The 22,786-nt window shown below is 39.9% G+C and overlaps 1 protein-coding gene across 2 annotated transcripts in view; it reads left to right on the top strand.

Annotated features, from left to right (window-relative positions):
- The first annotated feature begins 1,118 nt into the window (after window positions 1–1,118).
- LOC102013249 (short-chain dehydrogenase/reductase family 16C member 6-like) overlaps window positions 1,119–22,786 on the top strand; it is a 28,892-nt gene continuing 7,224 nt past the window's right edge. For both annotated transcript variants that reach the window (XM_005396087.2, XM_005396086.2), the window contains exons 1-5: window positions 1,119–1,221; window positions 4,560–4,906; window positions 10,595–10,726; window positions 19,344–19,443; window positions 19,966–20,110. In XM_005396087.2, the coding sequence (XP_005396144.1) occupies window positions 4,586–4,906; window positions 10,595–10,726; window positions 19,344–19,443; window positions 19,966–20,110 (698 nt within the window). In that variant the 5' untranslated portion in view covers window positions 1,119–1,221; window positions 4,560–4,585. The remainder of the gene's footprint in view (window positions 1,222–4,559; window positions 4,907–10,594; window positions 10,727–19,343; window positions 19,444–19,965; window positions 20,111–22,786) is intronic.

The raw sequence follows: 22,786 nt of genomic DNA, 5'->3' as shown, positions 1-22,786 counted from the left end.
CAATGTGGACACAGTCTGAGAAAGGCCAGGTCCATTAGAGGCCATTAGAATATTTCCTTTCTGTAAGAACTTCACTTCTATATACTTACATAGATGGTAAAAATCACTCACTGGGCACGCCTTTTGATGCAATCCAAGAGATGTAAACATGAGATACATGAGACTGCTGCCATCAAAAGAAGGCATACTATCATTATAGCAAAGCTTTCTTTTTGTGAGTAGAAAGGATATGTTTTAATGATAAAAGAAGAATGTATTGCATGCATAAACCTATTACATGGTTGTTTCTTACCATAATCAAGTATTATCTAATGTATACCAGCGTGTGTGCTATTCTTTTATACAACTGGAAGAACAAGTTCAATTGCACCAACTTCGTCACGTGCATGTGAATAATACTTGGCGAATGTGAAATTATGAAGAAAGTTTATGGGAACTGTTTTCAGTCCCAGTATGATCTTACGGGAGCAGTGATCATTGCTGACATCATTAAGTGGTACCTCACTGTTTATGGAGACACACTGTGAGTTACACCTCTCATTGGACCTTGGAAAAACAGAGAGTTGGACCAGTCTTTTCCCTCGCGCATGATGTTTGTGGCAACCTTTTTCACAAGTGTCAAAACTTGGAAGAAGCCAAGACATCCTTGAGCATGTGAATAGATAAATAAAGTGTAGTACGCCCAGACCATGGAATGTTACTTAGCAGTAAAAAGAAATGAGCTATCAAGCCATGAGAAAGTGGAGAACCCTAAAATGTATCATACTAGGTCAAAGAAGCCAGTCAGCAAAGGCTACATACTATGAGTCCAACTCTACAACGTTCTGGCAAAGGCAGCACTGTGAAGAGGGTGGAGAGACTGGGGTTCATCAGGGTTGGAGGGGAGAGGATGTGAGCAGGCAGAGCAGAGACTTTTAGGGCAGTGAGACTACTCTGTATGACACCATCGTGGTGGAGTCACCTCTACTCCAGGCGGCTCCGGGAGTTGAAAATACCGTACAGCACGTCTGCCACAAGCTGCCTTCTGTCAACACAGGTGAAGCAAAGTCAAATTCTCATGATCAACACACCTTCATCTGGCACTCAGAGAGATGCCAAAGGCGTAGGCAGACAAGTAAAACCAGAATCACTTAAGAGACAAGCTTGTAGCTGCTGAAGAGAGCTCCACTTGCTTCCTCCCCTGTAAGGACACCTGTGCCACCCGGTGCAGCCTTTCTGCAGGTAAGATTAAGTCTTCTGAGCCCTTACAAGAATATATGATGTATCTGCTGTTGAGAACCAGGCTTGCTGAGCACAATTTGGTACAGTTTCTAAGCAGCGGCGTGAACTAATTCTATGGTCATCTCCAATGTTTCTTTATTCTTCTTTTCTAATGATTTTTTTTTTTAGCAGTTTCCTAGCTGAAGCAGAACCCTAAACTACAGCGAAAAGCTTTCCATTCCTTGGCATGGAGAATCTTGTTAAGTGGCTGGCTGGCCTCAGACTCAAGGTCATCATTAGATAGGCTTTGGTGCAAGTAAAATGAAGACTAACATTTGCGTGGCATTTCGCAATCCGTCGAGGGCTTTGTTACCTTGAGTGTTTCACTTTGTGTAGTATTCCTAGAACACGGCTACTATAATCACTTCACAGAGATATAGACAACAGCTCAGAAACGCAAAACTTGCCCAGAGTGCTCACGTAAGATATAGCAGGGCCACTGGTTAAGTCTGTGCTTCCAACATGGAATTCCCCACAGGCTAGCTTTAAGGTCTGTGTAATGACGATACGAATGCTTTTTCCAATCTCCCATGAACCCTTTAGCCCGAAGCACTCAATTCTTGTCTAAAATAATGAAAGAAGTTCCTCAAGATTCAAAGCCCAATATACCAAAAGTTGTTCAGGGAAATTACATGGCTAGGTCAAGGGAGAGGTTCCACAGCCATTGAGTCTGGGCTCCAGTTCAGTTTCTGTTTATGACTGGTATAAGCTTTGGCAAGCTGCGTCCCCACACGAGACTCACTCTCACCACACAGGGCTATTTTGAGGACTGAATAAATAAGGCATGAAAAGTGCTATTTAGAACCTGTTCGTCCTAATCCTTCGTTTTTTTCTGACTGCTTTGTCCCCAAAACTGCCCAACTACCCACTTGGGAGCAATAATCTACACTGACTGGCACTTCCTCATAAGGGCTCATGTGTACTTTTCATTTTTTTTCCAAAATTGAATGCTTTTGGTGACTCTGAAAATATGTTCTCTAATCCAGCATTCATGTAAGTCATGACTGACTGGGAAAATGTCAAAACTTTTGTCCAACCTATCTATATGTTGCTGGAATTTATTAATTTTCATGGCACAAAAACTGAATTTCTTTCAAATCCCATTATCCCGGATAAATCCTATTATCTACCTTGAGAACAAACTTTCTTGTACAGAAAAGGTAAGAGGAAAAAACCTAATTTCTGTTTTCTATATAATAATCTTTTGGTCAGAGTGCCCTCTCTCTCATACCTCTGTTTGTTTTGCTTTGTTTTGCCTTTTTTAGAAATAATTTTCTTCTCTTAGTACTTGTTTGCAATACATAGTGAATACATTCATCGTGGGGAGCTGGTGCATACACCTCTCACATCTTAGTCTTTTTTCCTTCCCATTCCCCTATATTCCCTTTATTATTGGAATATATTTTGCTGGGGAATTATACTTGACCCACAAAAGTCTATATATATATAAGCTTGGATAAGAGTGTATTTTCTGTATCTTTATCTTATTCTTGTTTGGAAATTTGAAATCTGTATTAACCTTTAGTGACCATTAAGGTAAGTAAAAGTGTCTAATTTTTTCCAAGGGTATTATCTTTGGTTAATATTTTCCTTAAATCCAAACAGATTAATGGGAGATAATTATAATGTCTTCTCTCTTTACTACATCTTGAAGATAGACTTCTGGATAAAATTCAAGCGCAATCCTGCTTTTTGCTTCCCTCCCTTAGTGAGAACCAGACTCCTGTCACATAACCCAGGGACCAAGGCCTTGGTGAGATTGTTTCTGAGGCATCTACCATGTTACAACCCTGAGTTTACTTACCAAGCTCTACAGCTAGACTCTGTTGTCTCCCTTGAGGGTGAGAACTTTAAGTTAGCATTGTTAAACCTCAACACCTAATGTCTTAATACTAACTTGGTGTTTGTTTTTTCTTATGAAACCTACATAAATATTTTCAGTGATGTCATGGAAACAATGCTGTCTATATTATCTTAGTAGAAATTTCTAGCAAGACAGGGATAAGGGGACAGCCACCTGGATCTTTTATCCTTCCTTGGGCTCCAGGGATATTTCAAAGTTAATTCCTGACTGACTTAAAATGAAGAAGTAGTGCAAAGACAATTCTTTTCACCAGACTCAAGTTTTGCCCACTACTGGGAGTGAGAGTTGCTATGTTTCCTAGTATTTCACAATCTGAGTGAAGCCGTGGAGGGGGTTTAAGTTCATCCTCATTATTATTAATTGTGTGACCATGGATGGCTTACTTAGCCCTAGTGACACTCTTCTCACAACTGGAATCAGGGCAGCTACTGCAGTTGTTAAAACGACTTAATGTACTCTGAGGACTTCGAATTCTCCAGTCTGTGGAAGGAGTTCTACAGTATTATGACGATGGTATTGCTACCATTTATTCTTATCCTTACTCTTACTCTTACTCTTATTCTTATTGTAGTGGAGGTAATTATTTCTTTCAGTGGCTTTGGCTCATTTTAATATGGATTTTGTTCATGTTGAATGTCTACATAAAATGGTTGTGTAAGGAGATTCAAAGTATAACAACATGATTAACAAAAATCAATGAAGTGTCACCAAATTCAAAAATCCTCCAAAAAAAAAGGTGGCTCTGCAAAAAGGGCACACAAGCCCCAAGAAAAGCCTGTGCTATTGGTTTAGATTTGGATACCATTCAGAAGACCTCTGCCTGTTTTATTAGCCAGTTGTGTGACCTCTAATAGAGCTACTCAGTATTTATTGTTTGTGTTCTCAGCATAAAATAGAAATAATTACACATGGCCTGTCTCTACCAGAGAGATATCATGGGAGCAGGTTAAATGTATAAAAGCTTTATCTGTGTTATAGCATTATTTGTATTATAATAGTATTGTCTATTATTGAACAACTGTATAATGAAAAGAAAGTTCCTGTTAGACACAACATCATCAAGTACATGCATATAATAGAAAACTGACTGCACTGAGAGTCCAAAGACCCACGTATTTGTCACCTAGGCCTGAGTGAGTCAAGGCACGAAACCTCCCTTTTATGGTGAAGCTGTCCTGGTAATCTGTGACCCACATACCAATCAGTTAGATTTTGGGTTAAGAAAATGGCCCGCAGACTGGGAAGGTTCTTGTTAACACAAAATAATCTCATAATCTTTATTTATTTTAATCTTAAAATTGAACAGTCTTGATAATTGTTGCTAAAACGTATACCATGGAGAACTGAAGTCTCAAAGGTCCCCCCTTGCACTGAATTATTTGCATGCACCAGGCAGTAGTAAAGCAATGAGCTTACCAGCCCCCTCTCCCCTCAGGACACTGCTCTCCTCAGCCCCCCAACATGAATGCCATTCTGGACACGACCATGTTTTTGGGGAAATTTCTCTACTACGCTTTGGAAGCCTTAGTTGGCAACATAATTCCGAAGAGTAAAAAGGCTGTTGCTGGAGAAACTGTACTGATAACCGGAGCTGGAAGTGGGCTTGGAAGGCTGTTGGCCCTGCATTTTGCCAGGCTCGGGGCCATTGTGGTTCTCTGGGACATTGATCAAGAAGCCAACATGGAGACGTGTCGACTGGCCAAGGAAAAGGGCGCTGTGAAAGTCTTTGCCTATAAGTGTGACTGTAGTAGCAGGCAAGAAATCTACAGAGTCGCTGAGCAGGTAAGCTGAGTGTTCTTCGCGTCAGGGTCCAAGGACACCTCCTCTGCTAAGCACTTTTACAAAGACAGGAGGAGAGAGATTTATCATAAGTTTCCCCCAAGATCTCTGAGAATTTTTTTTGTACCAGGAATCGAACTCAGGAGCTCACGCTTGTCAGGCAGGCACTGTGCCGCTGAGCTATATCTGAGAGTCCACCCCCGAACATCTCTATGTGTCTCTGTGACCTCCAAAAATATAACAGAGCAAGTGGAAACTTGATCAACCTTCAGGTCCCAGTGCTGTCAGACTTCTCCGCACGGTGACTCACTGCTTAGCAGGAGTTGGCAGGAACTAGGCAAAATCTTGGCTCTGCCACTCACTGGTTGTGGGATGTTGACCAAGGAATTTCCCTCTCTCCATCCCCGTTTCCGTATTTGTAAAATGAAAGGTCTGAACCAGATGACCTTCAAGGTCATGTACAGTTTTAACTTAGCTTTTTACAGTTCGCAATTCTAATACCAGTTAAATTCCATTCAATCGTGTGGTAATTTCATTATCAGCATGTTCTGAGAATGTAGAGTAAGGAACATAGGATAGAAGTATTTGGCACACTTTCAGACCAAATTTCCTCTTAAAATTAAAATATTGACACTTGTCCTAAATTCATAGTAACTAGCAAAGATTCTTTGCATATAATAGCATTATTATGTACCATGTACCCTAACGTGTACCCTAACCACGTACCCTGTTGACCTAACAATAGGCAAGCATCAGGAGGTTTTTAAAAATGGGGGAGGTGTAATGAGGCCAGATGCAGATCAAAAGAGAGAAAAATGAGCACACTTTACAGTTTTGTTTTAATCACAATCCTCTAGAGAAGGCATAGCACATCGTACAGAGTCACCAAGGAAAGGATCCGTGGAACAGGAGGCAGAGGGAATGGTAGGTAAATACCTTCACTGTACTTTCCACAAGAAGGAATAGGTGATGCAGAACAAACTGTCTTAGGACTGGCCAACTGGAGTCATTCCAGGGCACTCCAGGGCATAGGCGTTGTCCCTGGATTTCTGGCAGCTGACTCGGGGGTGGTTGGGGCGGGTAGGGAGTAGCCCCGAGTATGAGAACCCAGCAACTGAAGGAGTTGGATCTGCAAACGTAACCACTTATTCAGAAAGGGAAACTGACCACCCTCTAGCCAGGGCGGCAAAACTGGACCAAGACAGCCCAAAAAACACACAGCTATAGAAATGCAAAGCAAAAGCTACATTAACTGTACCACAAATAGTTACTGTTCTGAGCAATTTACACACATATCCACTTGTCTAATCAGTACCACGGTGCTTGAAGGTGTTTATCATCTTTATCACCCCATTTTTAAAATGGGGAAACTGAGGGGCGGAGTACGTGTGAACTTGCCCAACATCGTAAAATTAGTGATTGACGAGGCCAAGATTCCTTCTCAGACAACCTGGAACCCAAAAGTTTAGAAAGTTTGGTAACAGTTCCCACAGAACTTTCCTTCCCTTCTGCAGTCTAAGGCCCATCCATGTAATTCATCTGCTGAATCATTCAGAACTTAACTCCTGAATCTCTGCTCTGTGACCCTGACCTTCTGAGCCACAGTCTTGATCTTCTCTTTCTCTTTCTGTTGCTTCTTTGCCTTGGAGCCCATGGGATTTGTACTTCGTGGCTTGTCCACCAATGAGAATCTATGCAGCTCCCTGGGTACATTTTAGTACAAAGTAGATAGAATCAAAGTTACTCTTCATTTTGTAAGAGAGAAAGAAATGTGATAGGAAAAGTTCCCAAATGAGGATCTTTGAGACAAGTTTAAGGATACACCCTGTTTAGCAAGGGCTTTGGCCCCAGGGCGACAAACTTCCCAAGACAGAACACCTGAAAAGTCTTTGCTCCTGAACTATTATCACATACAGTCTTCACGGTGAAGTAGGTGCTACATTTTCTCCATGGTATTAATGGCAAAGCGTAGGTAGCAAGAGTTTGAGGAATGAGGCCACAGCACTGGTGAGTGATAGAGCTGAAGTGTGCCCCAGTTCTCCTAATATCAGAGCCCACGTTGCAGACCCACAGGGGCATCAACAAAAGAGCAGGCAACGGGAAGACCCCCTGGTAAATGTCAGCTCAAAAGCGTTAGGACCTCCTACTGTCCCTGCCTTCTGCAAACTTTTCCATCTTAGTTAAAATTTTCTTGACCTCTATAGAAAAACCAGGCTAAAAACCTTACTCTCAAATCACTTTTGAGCTAGCCATAGTGGTGCACACTTGTAATCCTAATATTATGGGAGCCTAGGGTAAGAGGATCACAAATTTAATTTAAGTCGACCTAGTGACTTAGTGGAACCTAATTTAAAAATAAAAAATAGAAAGGACAGAGGATGCAGCTTAGTGTAAAGCCCTAGGGTTAATCTCAGTACTACAAAGAATCATTTTCATCATCGGATTGTATCTGAAACTTCTTCTTGTCCATATCCTATAAATAGAATATTTCTAAGTCAACTACTCTCATTTTAATTTAATTTCAATTATTCATCAACTCCCAAGAAAACCGAATACTAGCAGTAACCTTTAGTTGTAAAAATTTCAACAAACTCCAGGCATTACCCAAATCCTTGAATTCTATAGGAAACTTGAAGAATAATGACAAGATTATGATGGAGCATAAAAACTTACTCTCCAAAATTAAATTGAGATAGCATTCTCATCTCCACTGGAGAAAGTCAATATAAAAATAAATGTTTCTTGTAAAAATAACCAGCCTCATAACTTACTTCCAAGTCTCCAGGTCTAATCAACTATTGGTATTTATGAGAGTTGTTTGCTACAAATGACTTTGACATGGAAGAATGGTAAATTTGGGTGAACACAGCTTTCACATGAGAATCCAGATTGGGTGTGAACTGTCGTCCTTCCTCACAGAATCAGAGAGTCTCTGGCAAGATCTTAGCTCCTCAGAGGCTTTTTCTTCATTCATAAACTGGGATAACAATGTCTTCTCAAATTGCCTCTCAGAAAACAATGGAAGTAAAACCCCATGATATAGATAAAATATCTCCCTTGCTCTGGGGTCCCTACACCTCAAGGCTCCTGGAGTTGGATAACAGTGACTGCTGGGTCTTTCTTAAAGCATTTGGGAATATCCGATGCCAAAGATCCCATGTCCTTTTCTGCTTCTTAGCCCACTACCCTGTTCATTGGTGCAGGACTGAGAACTGTGCTTACCTATCCCATCACAAAGCTAAGGGAATAACCGCCCTTTAAATTTTTACAGAGCACTGTAGCACTCACCCATAATCCCACCACTCTGAGAGGCTGAGGCAGAAGAATCACAAACTAGAGTCCATCCTGGGCAACTTAGTGACTTAGTGAAATCTGTCTCAGAATAAAAAGTAAAAAAGGGAACGGGAGAGGCTGAGGATATAAATCACCAATAAGCCCCCTCAAGAAAATCAAGTCAGAGCAGGCAATGCTTTTTTTTTTTTAAACCATTTAACTGAAATGGACTTCCATTTATTTAACTGCAGTGACTTCCATTTATTTTGTTACATTTTTTCACCATGGTGATTTACAGGATCTTCAAGCCAATATAACTATTTCATAAATATGTGGTCATCTAGCTATACTGCTACACAATACCTCACCAGTATCCTTCTGCAAGAAGAACACCGAAGAGTAAAGACCTGACACAATTAACTAGATGCCATGAAAATCTTCTCCAGATACTTGTTTCTGAGGGAAATGCATCAAACACCTGTTCAATTAAGAAAACCATCCTTACAACACAGGATGTGTTTTTTTCCATTTAAGTGGGGCCTAGAATACCGAGGGGGAATTAGGCGCTGAATGGCACAGCTCCATCCCCAGCTTATGCCATGAATTCATAGGGAATAGGTTCCAACACCTCAGGTTCCTTCCCATTGGTTCTCACGAAGTGTGCTTCTCTGGGCGGGGCAGGCTGGCGCTTCAGCTGAACCCAGGTTCCTTTCTCTTTGGCTTCCTTCTTTTTCTGATCATTTTCCTTGACACGTTTCAGGAAGCTATCTCGGCTCTTTGAGTGCTTAATATGCTCAATACGCACATTAATCCTCTTGGCAAGAATCTTGCCCCTGGGGAGAGCAGCAATTTTTAACTAATGCTTTACGAAAAATAAAATGGAAATACAGAAAACTGTTTGAATAGTTCCCTGTAGTAAATTATCAACCTTTTACTGAGGATAAACCAAGAGGGTGATGGCCTGACTACGTAATCACTCATCCTACTGCAAGAGGGCATCAACACCCAACACCACGGGCACTCTTCCGATGAGGTGATGCACCGGAGCTGCCGAACACTCATCATTCAACCAAAGTGAGAGTACGCTAAAACGTTTCTCTAGGCCAAGAACACTAGGAACTGTTCAGCTCCAAACTGTGTAGTCTTTCCAGCAAATCTACTTCTGTTTCCCCTGACAGGTTACAAGACAAACATTTAGTTTGCCTGAGTTTTAAAAGGGTATTTCCTTTGCCCCACTTGAATGACCAATGAAGACATGAAGTCCAATTGGCAAAGTGAAAGGGGCTAGGCAATGCTTTTTGTTTGAAAATAAAAGAAATAGGTTGTCATAGCTGCCAGAAATAGGTTGTCATAGCTGCCAGAAGACACACACACATACACACACACACACACATACTGTGAAGCATGCTTAAACATGCTTCATGTTTTGCCCCTGGGTCAGGTTTAGCAAATAAGTTGAAATGAAATGATAACATGGTAGGAGAGAAAAACAGCTCCTCTGGTTTTTCCTGAAGCACACTTTTCACCAAGCAGAGCTCATGGTGATTTGTGGGTGTGCAAGCGTGAAAGGAGTGCTATTCGTGAGGAAAGGGATGAGAATTTACAGAGTGGTGAGTGGCAGCACAGCTGCGGAGCTTGGGAGGAGTCTAGTCACAGGCGGGAACTGCACTTGAGACAGACTTTTGGGCAGAAGTGCGCAGAGTCACAGGGCACTGGATCAAACACATCCATGCTTGAGATGTCTGCCTTCTGAGAATGTCAGCCTCAGAAGGATGGGACGTGTCCCTGGTACCTGGAGAGGGGGAACCGCCACTTACAGAAATAGCCACCAGATATCTGCTGTGCTGAGGAAAGAAAAAACAACTGCCATGTGAAGGAAGACGCCCAAGGTGCACAGGGAGACAGTGTTACTCTTTCTTCACTGCCATTAGTTGATCCAGTGGGAAAGGGCATGAACATGGTAGAACTAGCAACAGAGAAAATATGCTGAGAGCTACAGCAGATTATCTGCACATAAAGATCAAGAATTTTTTAAACAAAATTGCCAAATTTAAATGTGCTTTTTGTAAAAATTCTAATTGATCATAAAGTTACTTTAAATTTTCTGTAGTACTTTATGCCAGATAAAATATCTAGTTTTAAATAAACTGGAATTATGCATTGCTAAATGACAGGGACCAGTCTGAGAAATGCACTGCGAGGTGATTTTGTCACAAAGCATACTTACGGAAACTAACATGGCTACAGTGCCACCAGACAATATAATCTTGTGATGGCTATTATATAAGTGGTGTGTCTGAATAAAATGAAGGGATGCATATTTGTAACTGAATAAAATGAAGGAAAACAGTGACTTGAGAACGTAAGTACCGAAATGCACCACCTCTACTGATTTATGTTTGTCTCACTTCCGGACAGGTTAGAGAGGAAGTTGGCGACGTGACCATCCTCATTAACAACGCCGGCATTGTGACAGGGAAGCCCTTCCTTGACACTCCAGACCACATGGTGGAAAGATCATTTTATGTCAACGCCATCTCTCATTTCTGGGTAAATTTTTTAACTACTAAGTATGAAACTTCCATGCATTTCTAAAAATGACCCTTCACACACGTCTGTAAATATATCATTTGAGTGTTTCCTGTTGATAAACTGTTGTGAGCTTCCCCTCCCTGGGTTTCACCCAGCTTCATTTTTCTAGATCTTGACCTGTTCCAAATTCTCAGAGAAATTCACTTCCTTGCACTGTCTCCAATTTGACTCTAAAAGTTACTAAGCCGTTCAGATCTCTTCTTACCCTAAAACAAACTGAAATTTACTATCAGTTACACAAGAAAGATTTAATTTGTTCCTGATCAACAAAGAGCCCTTGGGCTGGGGCTATTTCTAGAGAGGTGACTTATTACATCAAGACTGGGTGATGAAGGGGATGAAGGCAACATTTACTGAGTACATATTGTACGCTAGGCTCTTTCATTGCATCTACAGCCATTCTGGCACTACAGCCTCATTTTAGAGACAAGGAGACTGGATCCTAAAGTGTTGAAGTGAATTCCCCAAGCTGGGTAAGTGGGTAAGTGCTGGCTCAAGCTTACAAAGCAAAGAAGGGAGAGAGGAAAGAAAGAATATTTACAGGAGGAAAACAGTGGATGAATAACTCTGGAATGTGTCTCGTGACCTCCAGAGGGGCTAGACAGCCTGTCTGCCAGTCGTCAGGCTGTCTCTGGTGACGGAAATGTCCATCTGTTCCCCAACACGCAACTGCTGGCTGGCTGTAGCTACTGAGTACTTGAAATGTGACTGGTGGGACTAAGGGACCAAACTTTTAACTTTATGTCATTTTATTCATTTAAATAAGATGCTTAGAGACTGTGGCCATGGATACTGCAACTCTAGACAGTGGGTGAGCGGTGCAGGGGGCTGAGATCCCCAGACGCGTCTCCACTGCGAGGGCTTCCACTTGACGCTGTGGCAGAAAGAGCAGGAGCCAGAAGTGGGTGGGGCGCGGGGAGGTGCAGATGGCCGAAGCCAGACCTGCGGCCAAGTAGGGAGTGACGGAGAAGGCGGGGCCCTGCTCCTCTGTTTCTCGGAAGCTGGGCCCTTGGAAGGGTTTGCTTTTGGTGTCTTTTTTCACTCAGCACTTTCGTGCACTCCTCTCGGTCCTCAGAACTATTTCCCTGGTCTTCCTTCATGGTCCTGGAAAGAAAATTGGAAACCCCACCGGAGCCCAACAAACCTATTTTAACCACAACAAACTGAGCACCTCACAAAGTTCCTGGCCTGTAGCAAGTGTTCCATAAAAATTTGTGAAAATCATTGATTCTTTTTCCTGTCTTACCACACTCCAAAACTTTTCCTTTTGGAAAGAGAATGCACCATGCTGGTAGACAGAGCTAGGGTGCACCCAACGGTAATCACAAATCCAGGAATCGTCCTCAGTCTCTCCCTTCCCATCACTAGGAACACGCTCCGCTCTCCCTGCAAAACGTGTTTAAGTGTACTTTCTCCACTCCTGCCGCCAGTCTCTGTTCAAGCGGTCTTCACCTCTCACAGACAGATTTTCACGGAGTATATGCGAGAGTGAGGTGATCTCAACACAATCAAATCATTTCACGCTCCAGCTCAAAAATATTCGAGGTTTTCAAAGGCGTTTAGAATAACATGCAGTTGCCTGTCATGACTTGTAGGCCCTAGTATGATGTGGCAATATCTGCCCTTGTCTGTCTCCTGCCCCTCATGTCATTAATTTTCTGTGCACTTCCTGTACTCTGAAGATCCTGAGTAAGTGCAGAACACATCAAGCTTTTTCTTCGCAGGGTCTTGCCACCAGCCCTTCCCTTTCTGACATGAACGCTCTTTCTTCTGACTCGGGAGCGCCTTCAGATTCAGGACCTCCTTCAGATTCTGCAGGCTCCATGCAGGCATTAATTTGTACTTTTATGTTGTAGGTAGGTTCTGTTGTTTGCCTTGAATAATTTACACAATATTTACAATAAGCTGTCTTGGTGTATATCTGAAAAGTTAGAAAGATGATTCTAAGTAGCCACTAAAGTCAAAGAATCAGCTTCTACGTGAAGATGATAAAAAGAATCTCCACTCTCTTTTAGAACTTGAAGTTTTAAAAATTTTTTCCAATGCTCTAACTAGCTCAGTTGTTCCAAGGCTAGGAAGACAAACTCAAGGAATATGTCCACGCCAGGCAGTTGGTATATTTCCTCTTTTTAAAATGTCCTTCAAACCTGCCAAGGTTCCCGGCCTGCTAGAAAATGAGCCCCCTTACTACCTGTGGGTTGGGAGGGACTGTGCCCCACAGGACATGTATCGCCCCACTCCCTCGGAAGGGAAGGCAGCTTGACAGCCATCAGGCCCAGCTGTGAGCTACACCACTGTTGCTCAGGAGTGGGCGTGTGCCACGAGATGAAATAATCTGTGATCTGCGTGCCTTATCAAGCTCTTCAAGTATGTCCTGGCGAAAAGAAGGCCTGATTCTTACTTAACATGTGGAAAGGGGGGCATCGTCATAAAAAATGAAGGCTCTAAGTAACTTCACAAGGGCAGTGAAAATCTTTCACTGAATCTAGGACATGACATGATTGTGTGTAGGTGTGTGGTGGTTAGCTAGGTCAAAATACATTCCATATATTTTGCTAAGCTTAGTCCCCTAAGATTTACTTAAATTCTAACTACTATAACCATCATTTTTACATTCCTTTGCTAATTCACTCCATTGATCATCTAAATTCAGATTTCCCATAAGGCGTTTTCCCTTAATTCCCAGAATTAATTCCCTTAATTCCCAGGAGTATCAGCTGGATCAAAGAGCATTCAGAAAGCTTTCCATCCTGCTTGGATAAGTATAATTTCCTAAATAGGTAGATCCAAAAGAAAGAGCAAGTCCTTCTTCATAGATCAATTAGAAAATAGAACACTAACGACATGAAGTATCTCTCACTGATTCCATAATCCAGCCCTATATAGTGTGCCCTCCGTACCCACAGATCCAACCAACTGCAGATTGAAAATATTTGAAGAGAAAATGCACCCGTAGTGAACATGAATGTTTTCCTTCTCACTGTTCCCAAAACAGTGCTATAATAATTCTATCCTACTGGGTCTTATAAATCATCTAGAAATAATGCAAAGTGAATGAGATGATTACACAGGCTGTGTGGAAATAGCAGACTATTTTATATAAGGGAATTGAGCATCTTTAGATACTGGTATCTAGAGCAAGGGATCCTGGAACTGATTCCTCTCCAGTATCAAGAACAACTGCGTCACCAGCCCTGCACACTTCAGCCCGAACTACTGTAGTTATGGTACCGAATTGTGAAATCAAACAACGAAAACCCATCACATGTGGGAGATCTGAAGTCCTTTAATGATTATAGTGATTATATTACGATTTACCTGTGTGGTCTCCACACAGAGCAAAGATTCTTACCTTTGCACAGGTAGAGAATTAACTTTTAGTAGCTCTTGTTACAGCACACTGAATATTTCAAAACCAATTTTAAACTACAAGGCCCCTTGCCTTTATCATAACTAAGCTTCTCTTCCTTGCTAATTTTCATGTGTGTGTATGTGTATGAGCTTAAACATACACAAAGGCACAGGTAGCTATGCAATAATGTCATTTTAGCTTTTAGTAATTAACCTTATCATTGTGTAAAAAGCTATGGTATATAAAATATTGGACTTATCATCTTAATTGAAATTTTACAAGAAACATCCCAAAACTGTGCCTGGTAACTCAATTCCCATTCTCTATGAATTTTAACCTCTTTAAAAATGTTATAGGTCCCCCAAGAATTTCTCATAAATTTGCACAATTTAATTTTTATTAGTAACAACAACCACTTACTAAAGTAGATACAAAATACTTATTTTACATGTTTTATTCCTGAAATAACCCTATTATATTATCAATCAAAAATTTGCACTAATAACAAATTTATTATTCATTTGTCAAACACACAGATAAGAATCTTGAGGAAAAATATATCAAAGGTGTATATACAATTATAGAAGTTCTTATTATATGTATAGTAGAGGAGATATATTTCACTACATTTTCCATATTCTGGAAAACATTCAAATGAAGGTAAGTAGGTTCTGGCTATTGATAGAACTTTTCTAGTGGTTTAGGTCCTTCATTTTATTTTTTCATAAGAAAATCCAAAATTACTAGTGTTGAATTTCTCATCGTGTATTTATCTAAAAACACAGTAAAAAATGTGTAAAGGAAGATTATAGATTGGTCAACTTGGGTATTTTATATTAGCTTAGCTGGTAATATCTTCTAGATAAGAAAAAAATAATGGAAGAAAATCCTTCCAGTTATTTATAAGTAGCTAAGACAGCAGTGTAGGAGTTTTCCTCTCCCTCTACCTGTTAGATGATTTATGATCACATCAAAGTACCATCACACCTGAAAAGCAGGCGCTACTGATCACAGGTATCACAAAAAGCGCAGATATTTCTTTAAGAATAAAATTATTTGAGTAAGTGAAAACCCAAAATGATACATTTTGTGACTCGTTCCAGTGTCAAAGCTTAACCAAAAAAATCTAAATATACAAATGTAGCCTGGAAATATTTTTAAACATAAGAAGTTCATTCATTAGTTTCATCCTGAAAAATATGTCATATAAATAAAATAAAATAATTCTGATGCTTTTATCCATTACATCCTACACATAATAAAATCAAAGAATAGGTACTACTTATCAAACAAGTCTGATTTGTTCACACATTTACTTTGGTTATGGGCAATGTGTAACCTGGATCTGCATGTAAATCTTTGTTGCCTTCCCAAATACTAAAACTACTTTTAAAAAGTTGAAATACATTCTTGACAGTAAACATCCTATGACCAATCCAATTTCAAAATGTTCTTTAAAAGCTCTACCCTCAGACACGGGGCTGCAAACACAAATGGACTCTTGTATACTACTCCTCTCAAAACTCCTCCCAGTTTTGCTTTGCGCAATTTCAGTTACCTGTGGTCAGCCACACTTTGAAAATACTGCATAAAAATTCCAGAAATAATTTGTGATTTTATATTGTATACTATTCTGAGTAGCAGGATGAAATCTTGCACCAAACCAGTCCATCCCTCCTAGGACCTGAATCACCTCTTTGTCCAGAACATCTACAATGTATGTATCTCCTACTTCCCGGTCACTCAGCAGCCGAGTTACCAGAAAACTGTTGTGGTGTCACAGTCTTGTGTACAAGTTACTCATTTTATTTAATAATGTCCTCAAGGTGCAAGAGTAGTGACCCTGGTCATTTAGCTATGTCAAACAAAAGCTGTCGTGTGTTTCTTTTAGCTGCAAAGGTAAAAGTTCTTGACTTGTCAAAGAAAGAAAAAAAGTGGTGTGCTAAAGTTTGCTAAGGTTTATAGTACAAGAGATATTTTGAGAGAAGAGAGAAGCTACATTCACATGACTTTTATTACAGTATATTGTTATAGCTGGTCTGTTTTACTACTAATTATTGTTGTTAATCTATTACTATTAATTTGTAAATCAAACTTTATCACAGGTGGCTATGTACAGGAAGATGCAATGTATACATAGGGCTCAGTACTCTCTATGGCTTAAGGCATCCAATGAGGTAGATACAGGGGGACCACGGATAATGCCTAGTCACTTTCCTTCCGTGAGAGAAAATGTTCCTCAACTGAGAACCCAGGAGACTAGTATCGAACACAGTCCCAGCTCAGAAGCAAATGCATATGCAGGTATTGTACAGATACACCTGCCAAAAACATATTTGCCTACATCACACTAGGTCTATCACGTGGCCCCTGGGAGATGTCCTCCGGGACTCTGGCCCCAGATCTTCACATCTGTTTCGAAAGATAACAACCAGCTCTTGTCATTCCTAACTAGTGTACGGTTATGACTGATGCAAAAAGGGCTTGCAGATTTTAATTTTGAAAGACGCAGATGTCATGACCCTGAGATATAAATGCATAAATTGCCACTGTACTTGAACATGAAATGTCAAAAGAGGGCCGTCGTCCCCAGGTAAGCAGACACGCACCCAGTAGTCCAGGAGTTAGAGAACAAGGTCAGTGACTCTGAAAGCAAATGTGCTGCTCTGTGCTCCCATGGCTGCTCTCGGCGACTGAGCACATCTGGGCAGACTTTCTAAAACCATAAATATGAAATTCTGACATTGTTTAAATCATAAATCCCATCAAAATAGGTGATGAGAATTGTCAAGATTTACTAAAATCATTTATGGAAGAACCAGCAGAATGCTACAGCTGACAGAATGGCGATGTGAGAACTCGGATTCGTAGATTTAGGGGAAAGCAATGTTGAACTAAGGTAGCTAAACTCTGTTTTATTTTTAAAGATAAAGAACAAAAACACACTAACAAACAAACATAAGCAAAATAACACAAAAACAACAGAAGCAATACAGAGTTTCAGACAAGGTGAAAGGAAATTAACAATGGTTGTTGTATTATATATTGTTATCTTCAAATTGGTTACTCTGTTAAGAAAATATAGGCATTTAAGATTGATCAAACAATTAATCATTAACTATTCCTTTCAATACAGCAATAGAAGTTGCTAGTACAACTCTCTCAGTTATCGTGTGTGTATGTGTGTGTGTGTATGTGTGTATACACGTTTTTCCCTTCTTTCATTTTCTCTTTTCCCTCATCCCAATTGTTCCTTCCCTTTGAGCAGTTTCTTTCCCTTTCACAATATCCACCATACCTTTCAGATTTTATTTACTCTTTCGGGTTCCTACACTAGTAAGACAATACGGTATTTACACATGCGGGTCTGATTTATTTCACTTATGACTACGGACTCTAGTTGCATCCATTTACCTATGAAAGCCTCAAGTTTATCTTTCTTTATAGTTCAGTAATATCCCATTATGTAAAAATACCACATCTTTTTTATCCATTCCTCAGTGGATGGGCATTTGGGTTGCGTCCACAATTTAGCTATTAAAAATTGAGCAGCTATAAACATGGGTGCACATATATCGCTGTGGTATGATGTTTGTAGTTCTTCTGGAAAAATACCCAAAAGCGAGATAGCTGGGTTGAATGAGACTTCTAACCCTAGTTTACTAAGGAATCTCCAGACTGATTTCCACAGGGGTTGCCGCAGTCTGCACTCCCACCAACAGTGGAGAAGGGTTCCTTTTCCACACAGCCTCACCAGCATTTGTTATTGGTTGATTTCTTGATAATAGGCATTCTCTCTGGGGTAAGATGAAATCTCAGTGTTGTCTTAATTTGCATTTCTCGAATGACCAATGATGTTGAACATCTTTTCATGGACTTATTTGCCATTTGTATTTCTTCATGTGAGAAGTGTGTATTCATCTCAGATGCCCATTTTTGGATTGGGTCTTTAAATTTGAAGGGGCTGATTTTTTTAGTTCTTTATATGTTCTAGATAGCAGTATTTTGTCCGAGGGACAGTCAACTAAAATTTTATCCCAATTTGTGGGTTTTCCTTTTACTCTGTTGGTGATTTCTCTAGAAGATTAACTAAACTCTTAACTCTGGTATCATCTTTTATATTAGATAAAAAAAAACACACTAGTTTTCTGTGGGTTAACTTCTAATCTTATAAGATGTGAAATGTCTGAGGCTTAATCACAACCAATGTCACATTCCCCCCAAAAATGAGATGACATTCAAGCAAGCTTACTAGAAAATGCACTACCATGAAATTACCCTTGGTTTTTTTCCCCAAGATTTTGATCATTATTAATGAACAAGGTTTAAGCAGAAAAAAAGTAGTGCGGGAGAGAGAATGGGAAATTTACCTGAGGACCTATGAAGTGCAGGATAAAGAAGTGGTATTTTTTTTCATGGCATGGAGACTTCGAAAATGTAATTAATGTCATGCTTTCAGATGGATGCATGAAGTTCACCAAAACAGTTACAAATATGTCATAGCAGCGGTTCCAAAGTACATGTACTGCCAAGTGTGGTGGCACACACCTGTAATCCCAGCACTCGGGAGGCTGAGACAGGAAGATCACTGTGAGTTCAAGACCATCCTGGGCTACAAAGTGAGCTCAAGGCCTGCCTGAACTGCATAGTGAGATCTTGTCTCCAAAAGCCAAAAAAAAAAAAAAAAAAAAGCGTACATGTACTTTACTTTCAAGGCATGATGCTTGCCTTACATGAAATTCACCGTTGCCTTGAGCAATTTCCCCCATTCTGTCATCCTCTGGGGTAAGTAAAATCTTGTTTACGGTAAATTCTAGAAAGCTAATGGAATTAGATTTTAATACAAATGGAGGGAAACTACATGAAAGTTCAGCATAGTATAAAATCTAAATCTTTAGTCAACCTGTAAAAAATCTAAAATCTAAAAATCTAAATCTTTAGTCAAACTTTAGTCAACCATAAATGTAAAAATCTCATTTGAGTCAACTAATAGAGCTTCTTCCAAAGAAAATATCACATGTCTTATAAATGAACACGTAATAAGCCCTAAGCTCCTGGAGAGTGGTGGCTATTTGCTTCCTACTTTTAACTACCGCAAGATTTAACACGTACAACTGTTCAATAATTACTTGTTAAATGGATTAGTAAATTCACCATATACTTACTAAAGAAATAAAGTCATAAGTGGATGAAATGATGACACAGTGTATTTCTGTCTTCCAGACTTATAAAGCTTTTCTTCCCGCCATGATTAAAGCTAACCATGGTCATTTGGTCTGTGTTTCAAGTGTAGCAGGAATGGTTGGTATTAACGGACTATCAGGTGAGTACTTGATTTCACCATGTGCCTTTTTATTCCCCAGTCAATAGCTCCCACAGATTAAAACTCTTACAAGGTCTTCATGTCCCACTGCAAATTCTGGAACATTTGGGTCTCTTTATTTGCCAGGGGTCCCTTCTATTTCCCTACTTATAATGGCCGTGGTGGAGGAAAATAGTCTCTTTCTTTGGAAAAACAGACGAATATACTTATTTGTTCACTGGTCTTTTGGGGGTAACAGAAATTGGAATGATTTCTTTTTGTTGGTTACGTAGCATGGAGACAAAGTGAAGTGTTTGGTTGCAAAAATTTTAGCCACAAGCTAATTTCAGAGACAAGCTGGGTAAAAGAGGAGGTTCTTTTTAGATAATTCCAAGAATTAACTTGTTAAACTCTATTATACCTTTCAGATTTCATTTACTCTTTCAAGTTCCTACCCTAGCAGGAACCTGAAAGAGTAAATAATTAATAGTTAATAGTTGTTCACTTTGTTATAATAATGAACAGTTCTTTACTTTGTTCCAGATTATTGTGCAAGTAAATTCGCAGCCTTTGGTTTTGCTGAGTCTCTCTTCTTTGAATTAAGCCGGGTAAAGGAAAACAGAATTAAAACTACCATCATTTGCCCCTATTTCATCAACACGGGAATGTTTGACGGCTGTACAACCAAGTAAGCAAACTCTCGCGGCAATCCTTGCTTTTATAAAAGTCATTTAGTGTGCGCATATCACCTTATCATTTTGAAGCTTTGAAATATGACAGTAAAACAAAAGAAAAATAGGAATGATTAATGTAGTGAAAATTCAATCAATATGAAATTAATAAATTTATTTAATTGAAAGATAATGGCACACTTCTGGAATTTAGGGAGCGGTGAAAACTTATACCTGAAACGCTAATCAGAACATTACACAATAACAGACAAATTGGTAATGCGAACTTGTTAAAATGGCTAACGAAAGGAAATTAAGCCTTAACATCCCCAAAGAAAAAATAGTTTTTAAGATTGAATAATATATGTGCGGAAGTGTTAGGGTGACATTTTGTTGCAAAGGTTGGATTTACCTTGAACAGCCTGAACTGGAGATTAAATTAAATACCAAGGCTTTCCCAGCTAATATGAGGACTAGTATAGGTATACTTATTACAATTGTTAGAAAGGGAACTGGTGCCATCCAAGTAATATACCTTAGCCATATTTTTAGTAATGACATACAGCTACCAAAAGACCTGGCTCAAAGGCACAGAGGCTGCTCAGAGTCTAATGGAGCTATAAAATTAAATAGAAAGTTCCAAAGCAGATGGTAAACAGTTGACAGAATATGAGTGAGAAACTTTCTACCATGGAGACATCTACTAAATGAGTCAAAACTAACAAAGATAACCATTTAAAATCTTTGAGAATGATCAAAAGGCATGCTAAAAGTTGGTGAGCATTTATACGACAAAATCTATGGAAACCCATTCAGAATACTGGAAGGCCATGGCATTTGGGGTTAAAACTACATCTGACCCTTGTGGGATAACTGTTGCAGTGGGCTTGGCAACCAAGGGGCATTTTCCACCTTTCCAAAGCTATTCCACATAGTTTAACACAGATGAGCCCTGACAGAGTTCATTTGCAACAACTCCTCGCAGCAGAAGCCTACATGGAGTGAATGGCCTCCGGCAGACAGAAATTTGTTCCGCCAGCCCTGGCTAGGCGGGAAAAAAGCTGGGAGCAGTGGTTGGTGAAAGAGGCAGCTTCTTTTTCCATATCAGTTCTTTGTTTTAAGAGATCTGCTCCAATAAACAGCAGTAAAATGTTAGTTCCAAAGCTCCTAAGATAGAAGACTAAGTGTAGGTAGATTTATTAGACAGTTAATATCAGCAAATCTTATCCCAGGCTCTGAGCCATGAAAAATCCTCAGAATGGTGGCAGCAGCTGGATGGCACAAACAGCTCCTGTCATCCACCTGCGACTTTTGTATCCTGATTTATAGGGCAAATTTGGGTGAATCAATCAGTGCAGAATTATCACCCCATCTCTTGGTGCCATAAGGTAGGTTCTATCAGGTGAAGGTCAAAGCCAGTCTCACAGACAAGCATCTCTGCTCCTGCCACAGGACATGACTTCAGTTAGATAAGACTATTCATCATACTTTCAAGAAAAGTAACACAACCAGTAGGCAGATCATGGAAGTTAAGACTTGAGTATTACATGAGGAGGAGCACAGTAGCCAGAAGCTTAGCTAGAAAATTAGCAAAAGAGAACAGTAAAAGATTGTCAGCTAAAGCCACAGCCATCTCTGACAACTAGGAAATTTGTCCATGCCTACAACCACGTGGTCTGAGAAGTGACATCAAAGCTATACAGTGACAGTACTACAGGGAAGTAAACTTCACTGGATTGGTCCAATCAAGCCACTAAATAAGCAAGCAAACCATCATAATAAGCCCCATGGGAGAGTACTATCTAAAATATGTTATTGGAAATGTTCACTTTTAACAAAATTTATAGGTTACACAAAGAAATGGGGATGCATGACCCATATAGTGGAAAAATGCAGACAATAGAAAGTACCTTTAAGGGGAGCCAGACATTGGAGCAGTGAAATTCAAAGAGCTATTATAAGTATATTCAAAGATCTAAAGGAAACCATGTTCGAAAATGAAAAGAAAATATGATGTACAAGTCTCATCAAATATCGATAGGCAGAAAGTCTAAAGATGTATACTGTATACCTCTATGAAAATAACTTGAAAAATACAGTTTAAAATTATTGAAGGATGCCCCGGGATCAAAAGGGCGTAGAACACAATAAATTAAGAAGACCGAGGAGACATTTACGTGACATTCCACCCAATAATAATAGTGCACATTTTTCTCAAGATCCCATAGTGAAAAGACAAGCCAAAGAGTAGGAAAATAATGTTTCCAGTTGTTTCTTAGACAAACGACTAACATCTGGGGCACATAAAGAACGGAAAACAATAAGACCCTCCAAATTCAAAGACCCAATCCAAAAATGGGCATCTAAGACAAATAGGCACTTCTCAGAAGAAGTACAAACATGAAAATACATGGAAAAAGTGTTCAACCTTACTGGCCATTTGAGAAATGCAAACTAAACCAAAGCTGAGTTCCATCTCACTCCTGAAAGAGTCGCTGTTATCAAGAACACAGCTGCCAGAGAGGCTGTGGGGAGAAAGGAGCCCTTCTGATGTTGGTAGGAGTGTAGACTGGTGCAGTCCCTGTGGAAATCAGTGCAGATTCCCATTGGACCCAGCTAGCCCTTCTGGGTATCTTTCTGGAAGAATTAAAAGCAGCATACCACATCGATATATGCACACCCTGTTTATATTA

The sequence above is a fragment of the Chinchilla lanigera genome, unplaced genomic scaffold (assembly GCF_000276665.1).
Source record: "Chinchilla lanigera isolate Chin_1 unplaced genomic scaffold, ChiLan1.0 scaffold00053, whole genome shotgun sequence".
In the NCBI taxonomy this organism is placed as follows: Eukaryota; Metazoa; Chordata; class Mammalia; order Rodentia; family Chinchillidae; genus Chinchilla; species Chinchilla lanigera.
The sequence above is the reverse complement of the archived record's forward strand: the minus strand, read 5'-3'. Positions and strand labels throughout refer to the sequence as shown.